Consider the following 6,369-nt stretch of genomic DNA (forward strand, 5'->3'; position numbering starts at 1 on the left):
CTTGATTCAAACCTGTACCACTTTGAATGTCACCTAAAATTAACATAAAAAATAAATTAGGAAAAATATATATATAAACCACCATAAAATCGTAATTTTATTTTAGGTTTTTTTTTTGTTTTTCCATTTCTATATTTTTCTACATTTAAATTAGATTAGTTTTGGGTTTGAAAGAATATCTGTTATTATATTTTCGTAAAATATTTTGTTGCTTAATCAATCCCTATTTTTTTGCTCTTAAGTTTTTTAAAAGTTGTAAAGATTGAAAATAGATTATGATTGACAAATATCGTTTATTTTTTTTTCTTTGTTAGTATCAAGGGTGTCAAATTTGTTTTGTGAACAGGTGTCCCAGAAAAATTATGCTATATCTAGTAAATAAAATTTTGAACTAAGGGGTGTCCCAGGACACCCTTTAGATACATGTAGACTCGCCAGTGGTAGTGGTTTGTGGCTGATAAGAAAGAAACCCACACCCTTTGGCATGGGTTGTATACCTTTTGGCGTTATACCCACAACCACAATCCCATCATTTTTAATAAAATTAATTAAAATACTAGATTTCATTAAATTTAAAACATTTTATTACTTTTAATCATAAAAGAAATCATATGGTAGAAAAAAAAAAGATTACACTAATGTAAATAAAATACAAATTACTTAGTATAGAATTTAAATTTCATGTTCAACATGTACATGTACCGACCGAAACAGTTTCAAAGAATTACACAACTCATACAAAACATTAATATAGGTAAAAGGTTTCCGGTTAAGTTGAGATTATTTGTATTATTTCAATGATGCATTGATGACCTTGCAGTTGTTACTCCTATTTAGATGTGTGTTTTTTAATGTCGTTGAATTTGATTATCTTTAACCTCATATCGCATCATTTTGACAAAAGTTCATCGAGATGCTAATAAATACATTTCCCCATTTCCTTGCGGAAAAGTTTTCAAATAGATTGTCAAAATGTTTCTCTTCTTTGGAATGGGTCTTTGGAACCGAAATCTAAGTACGAGCTATCACAGTTTCTTCTTTTTCTTCCCAAGGTTATTGGGTTTGGAAGTTTGATGTTTGTGGAAATTGTTCTGTGGTAGGAAGAGATGACAAAATATATGTATGTACTTTAATAGAAAAAGAAAAGAACTGTTTGACAAATAATGGTTTGAAGTAGTAAAATTTACATAGATAATTTTTGGAATTTGAATTATTTTTTTTAGATATATAACCGTTGCAATAGCTAGTCAAGGAAATGTCTCTAATGCCTCAAGTTTGAGAGATAACATAGCATGTTGAATGTGCAATGTACAATAAACGGTTAGGATTGTTTTTTTGGTGATGGATGATGGCTTGTCAATCGAGTAAGCGTCACACACTATGTGCTCTCCGCGTAGGATCCACTAATCCAAGGCTCTAATATTCTTGCAAGGTATATGTATAATTTTTTGAATAAAATTTTAACTGTAGATTAAGTGTAATATTTTCTTTCATAGATTTAACTTAATATAATTTTTTGTTTTATTCGTCTTCTAGTAATCCTTACACGATTTTGGTAGTAAACTTGGTCTATATAATTAGTTTATATCGAATGATACATTTTCTTCACAATCAGTACCATCAAATCGGATATGATATTTATTTTGAAATAAAAAGAAACATTTGATTAGTCATCCCTAAAAAAGTATGTAAGTAATGGTAGAGAGAGTCGACCAGCAACTTCTTAATATATATGACAACTAGGATATTTGTATTTTCTTGAATATTTGATATCTTCCACAAAACTCTAACCTAAATTAGGATCATATATATTTATATAGTTAACCTTAGGTTATCTGTTATACTTATCATTAACCACTATAATAATGGATGTCACGTCATCACTACTAATTATTACTAAATCTATGGAGGTATTCTTCCACATTGAATTTTAATCCATCCATTGAAAAATTATATGTATTACCAATTACGCCCCTCATTTAATATTGAAGAGAGAGAAATATCACTTTTTTTGTTCTACACTAGTACTTTCATTTCAAGAGTTAAATCTTTTGTGCTAACTCAAAGATCCACCTTCATTTTTATACTTAAATAGGGCTTGAAAGGCTCAAACATGCTTCCTTATTCCTATCTCATTAATTGCGTCAGCCTGATGGGGTTCTTCTGACTATTTGAAACTGAAAACTTGCAAGGAATTAGATAATAACACTACAAGAAAAACACACACCAAAGCATACCCTTCCCCAATAGCCCCATGAAAAGAGAGAAAATCGCAAAAAAAACATGCCCGATATTGCAAACCACAAAACCTATCATATAACCAGTCTAAATTTTATTTTATATAATGTAAGGTGACATGCACAATTTTTCTTCAAGACAAAGTGTATGACTACGAAGCTCTTGCCGCATACCAATCAAAGAATAAAAGATTAAGAGAACTGACGATTCATACGATCAAAAACTTTAAAATTCATACGCATGTATAGAGAATCTAAGAATCATACTCACACACAGAAAATCAATATATTTAATCGTTAAAAAAAACTTCGACAAATCATTCGCATAGCAATGACGGTGCTTGAGAATTGATAATAGTAATGATAGTGATTGAGAATCAGAGCTTACACATGGTTTTAACAGAATCATAGAATGACAATTGCTTACCATTTGATAGTGGGTTGATGAAGAAGCTGCTCCGATGAGAAAGCAAGAATAAGAAAGGAGCGTCGTGATCGTTTAGAAACATATCCCTAGAATTTTTTTCTCTATTTAATATCTAAAAAACTTAATTGAAGGACATAATTGGCAATAAAAATAATTCCAATGGATTGATAAAAATATACTGTGGAAAAATCAATTCCCCTAAATCTATGGGATACCCACTACTAACCACTCCACTTCACATCATCTTTTTTATTATTTTTAATTCAAAAATACAATAAAATTATTTATAATTGAAAATTAAAAAAATATATATATTTAATTTTTTTAACTAGTTTTTCATTAATTATAAAAATAAAAATACAACTTCAAACTACATTACTTAATTAACCTAAAATAAAAAAACATTACATTAATCAAATAACCTAAATTTAAAAAAAAAAAAAAAAAAAAAAAAAAAAAAAAAAAAAAAAACTAATCTTCGTTCATATTGAGTTGGTACAAATGATCCGCAACATCTTCTAGAAGAATGAAACACATTTCGTTGTTATGAATTTCAACAAATCGTAATAAAAATTCATTCGTTCCGGGTATGAACTTTTCAAGTGTGATGACGATGTCATCTGGATCATACGTGCAAATCATTCGACTTTGATCTTCAATGATCATATTATGCATTATAATACATGCTATGATCATTCATTTAATTTTATCCTTATCCCAAAGTCATGTAACGTATTTCACTACATATCAAGTCTGCTTGAGGACTCCAAATGCCCTCTCGATATCCTTCTTCGTTGATTCCTGTCTCTTTGTGAACAACTTTACATTTTCACTTTGAGAAACCGAATATGTCTTTATAAGTGTAGAATAATCTGGGTATATCCCATCACAAAGGTAGTAATCGTATTTGTAGGAATGTTCGTTCACCGTGAACGTCATATCAGGTGCTTTGTCGGTCCAAAGATCGTTAAAAAGTGGAGACTGACCAAGAACGTTAATGTCGTTAGACCCCACAACTCCAAAAAAAGAATGTCATATCCATAAATTCTAAGATGCGACAGCTTCTAGGATTATACTTGGTTTATCTATATCTCTTCAAGTGAACTGACCACGCCATGTATTTGGACATTTTTCCCAAGCCACATGCGTACAATCTAGACTGTCAAGCATACCCGGAAATCCATGTCTCTCTTAATGAGTCGAAAATAATATCTTAATATGACGTGGAGTTTGTTTACACAAATATATTTGATGAAAAACCTCATACACACATGCACAAAACCAATCTACATAATCAATTGTGGTCCTTTCGGATACTTTGAAGTATTCGTCAGATGCATCAAATTTTATACCGTATCTCAAATACCTAAGCGCAGCCACACACTTTTGTATATTACTAAAACTCATTCTCCATCGAGCGTCGCGTTTTTGTTCAAAAAAATCATAACGGGCTTCAAATGCATCACTAATACGTAAAAATATTGCCTTATTTAGACAGAAATGACGTTCAAATACGTCATCATTGTGAAGACAATTATCGGTGAAATAATCACGTACCAATAAGTCGTGTGCAGCTTGACGATCGCGATTGACGACCGTCATAGTACAAGCAACATTCGAACTTTCTTTATCATGAATTTGTTGCACAACATTAAAGAAGGTCGAGATGAATTCTCTATCATTATCTAAGTCAAAAAAATTTAACAATTCCAAATCCTCAATGTGTTTTTTAGTTTATAGAATGAGAGTAAAATGTGATGAAATGTGAGGGTTTTATTAGATTTATGAGAATTTAAATTACATTTTATGTCTATAATTATTCTTTCCCACTAAAATTATGACAAATCACTATTCAATTTAATTTTCTTTAATATATTCATAATATAGCATTAATGAATTAGTTAAAAAAAAATATGGAATGATAATGCTTGTCATAATCTTATTAGGTATGAACATTTGTAGGCATAAAAAAGTAGGAAACAATTTAATTTCTCTAGATTTAGATTTATATAGGAATTGAGTTTTTGAAAAAAAAAAAAAAAACTTGAAAAATGACCATTGAACGGTCAAAAGAAGGAAAATGTTTTGATTCGTCGTTTGAGTTCGTCGTCTGGAACATAGAAAAACACAATCACGATCAACCATAACTGGCTGGGATGGTGTGCACGGTCGTGATCATGGCCCAGCTCAACCACAATGACCTTCGTTATACCCATACCGAATGGTCTTATGAGTTCGGATGGTGTATACCATATTCTCACATTTAATTTTTTTCTTTTTCTTAAATTCCTTTTTCTCGAGTTTTTGAACAAATATTCTGGATTCGTTGTGTCCTTTATCTCGTTTTACCAATTGATTTCATTAAATCAAATACAAATTTCACAAAATTACGGTACACTTGTTTCTTACTTTGACTTCATATCATTTTGCTCTTGTTCATGTTTTTCACTGTATGAGTCCGCTGCTTTATTGAGGACAAATATATAACAAGGTGTGTTTTCAGTTTGCAAAAAAATAAAAATAAAAATAAAAAAGAAAATCCAACCAACCCACCAACTCCGTCCAGACAGATTGTCATCATAACATTAGTATACATTAATGGTTACACTGGATTGAAAAATATTACCCACTCATACTACCAAACCAAAAGTATCAAACTTTTATGTAGAAATACTATTGAACTTAACTAATATTTTAGTCAGTTTTATATTTATCTATTCTAATCATTTTCATTCAATTTATTAAATATAATTTTTTAGTTATTTTGAATTAATTTCTTTTTAACATGTCATTTTATTTTTTTATTTTAATAAATTTTACATAATACTTTAATAGAATAATTACAATATATATATATAATAAATGAATATGAATTTCATTAATTGACTTATCTTTTTATTTCATAAATTTCAAATTAAAGCTTATTAGTTTATTTTGTTTATTTATTTAAATTTAAAAAATAAAAAAATCAATTTTAATGATTCATTATTTTTCTTATTTTTTTATAAATCCAAAGTTTGTAAATATTTAGACCTTTATATTTAATTTTTTTAATTAACTAATGTAATAAATGGATCTCACACCTAGTTCGTTATATGGTACATCATTTTAATAAAAGGATATCCGATTCATCTCCATATCCTATTTGTCATCTTATTTTTCTTCCGGTCCTTTCTAACTCCAATTTAATTCTCACTCAATTTTAAACAAATGAATAGTTTTACTCCAAATATATCCTTTCTAACCCGAATCCAATTCTCACTCTATTTTAGAACAAATAAATAGTATTACTCCAAATATATCCTTTCTAACCTCGATCTAATTCTCATTCTATTTTGAAACAAACTAATAGAGTTAGTCCAAATATGAAGTAACATTTTTTATCCCCCAAATGGAGTTAAAGTTTCAATAGTCAATTTTAGTCTTCTTTTTTTATGTTTATATATTTCTAGTTTATTTTTATTTATTAGTTGTAATTTAAATGTTATATTTAATATTTATATATTAAATTATATTAATTAATCATAATTATGAAATTTAATCTTTATGTATTGATTCCTATAAAATTTTAAATACATTACAAATATTTGAAATGTAGTAACATATTTTATAAAAACTTATATGTAACATCCTCTTTTGAGAAATTTTTTATTTTGGGATTTCGAGCTATAAATGGATTGAGTAAAGGTATTGGGCTTCAAGGAA

General features: G+C 28.5%; 1 protein-coding gene across 1 annotated transcript; it reads right to left on the reverse strand.

Annotated features, from left to right (window-relative positions):
- Window positions 1–3,411: 3,411 nt before the first annotated feature.
- On the reverse strand, window positions 3,412–4,266 carry LOC145039510 (uncharacterized). The gene is made up of 2 exons (XM_078987553.1): window positions 3,925–4,266; window positions 3,412–3,645 (listed from the first exon to the last, which is right to left on the reverse strand). The coding sequence occupies exons 1-2, from the start codon at window positions 4,264–4,266 to the stop codon at window positions 3,412–3,414; spliced, it is 576 nt and encodes a 191-aa protein (XP_078843679.1).
- Between the last annotated feature and the right edge of the window lie 2,103 nt (window positions 4,267–6,369).

This window comes from Lactuca saligna, chromosome 4, assembly GCF_052625555.1.
Source record: "Lactuca saligna cultivar CGN05327 chromosome 4, ASM5262555v1, whole genome shotgun sequence".
NCBI lineage: Eukaryota > Viridiplantae > Streptophyta > Magnoliopsida > Asterales > Asteraceae > Lactuca > Lactuca saligna.

Bases quoted from the DNA above. Each gene is read 5' to 3' on its own strand.
- LOC145039510 (XM_078987553.1), bottom strand. From the start codon at position 4,266: ATGACGGTCGTCAATCGCGATCGTCAAGCTGCACACGACTTATTGGTA. The intron at 3,646-3,924 runs GTTTTTCATCAA...GTTCTTGGTCAG, and splicing joins TTTGTGCATGTGTGTATGAG to TCTCCACTTTTTAACGATCT.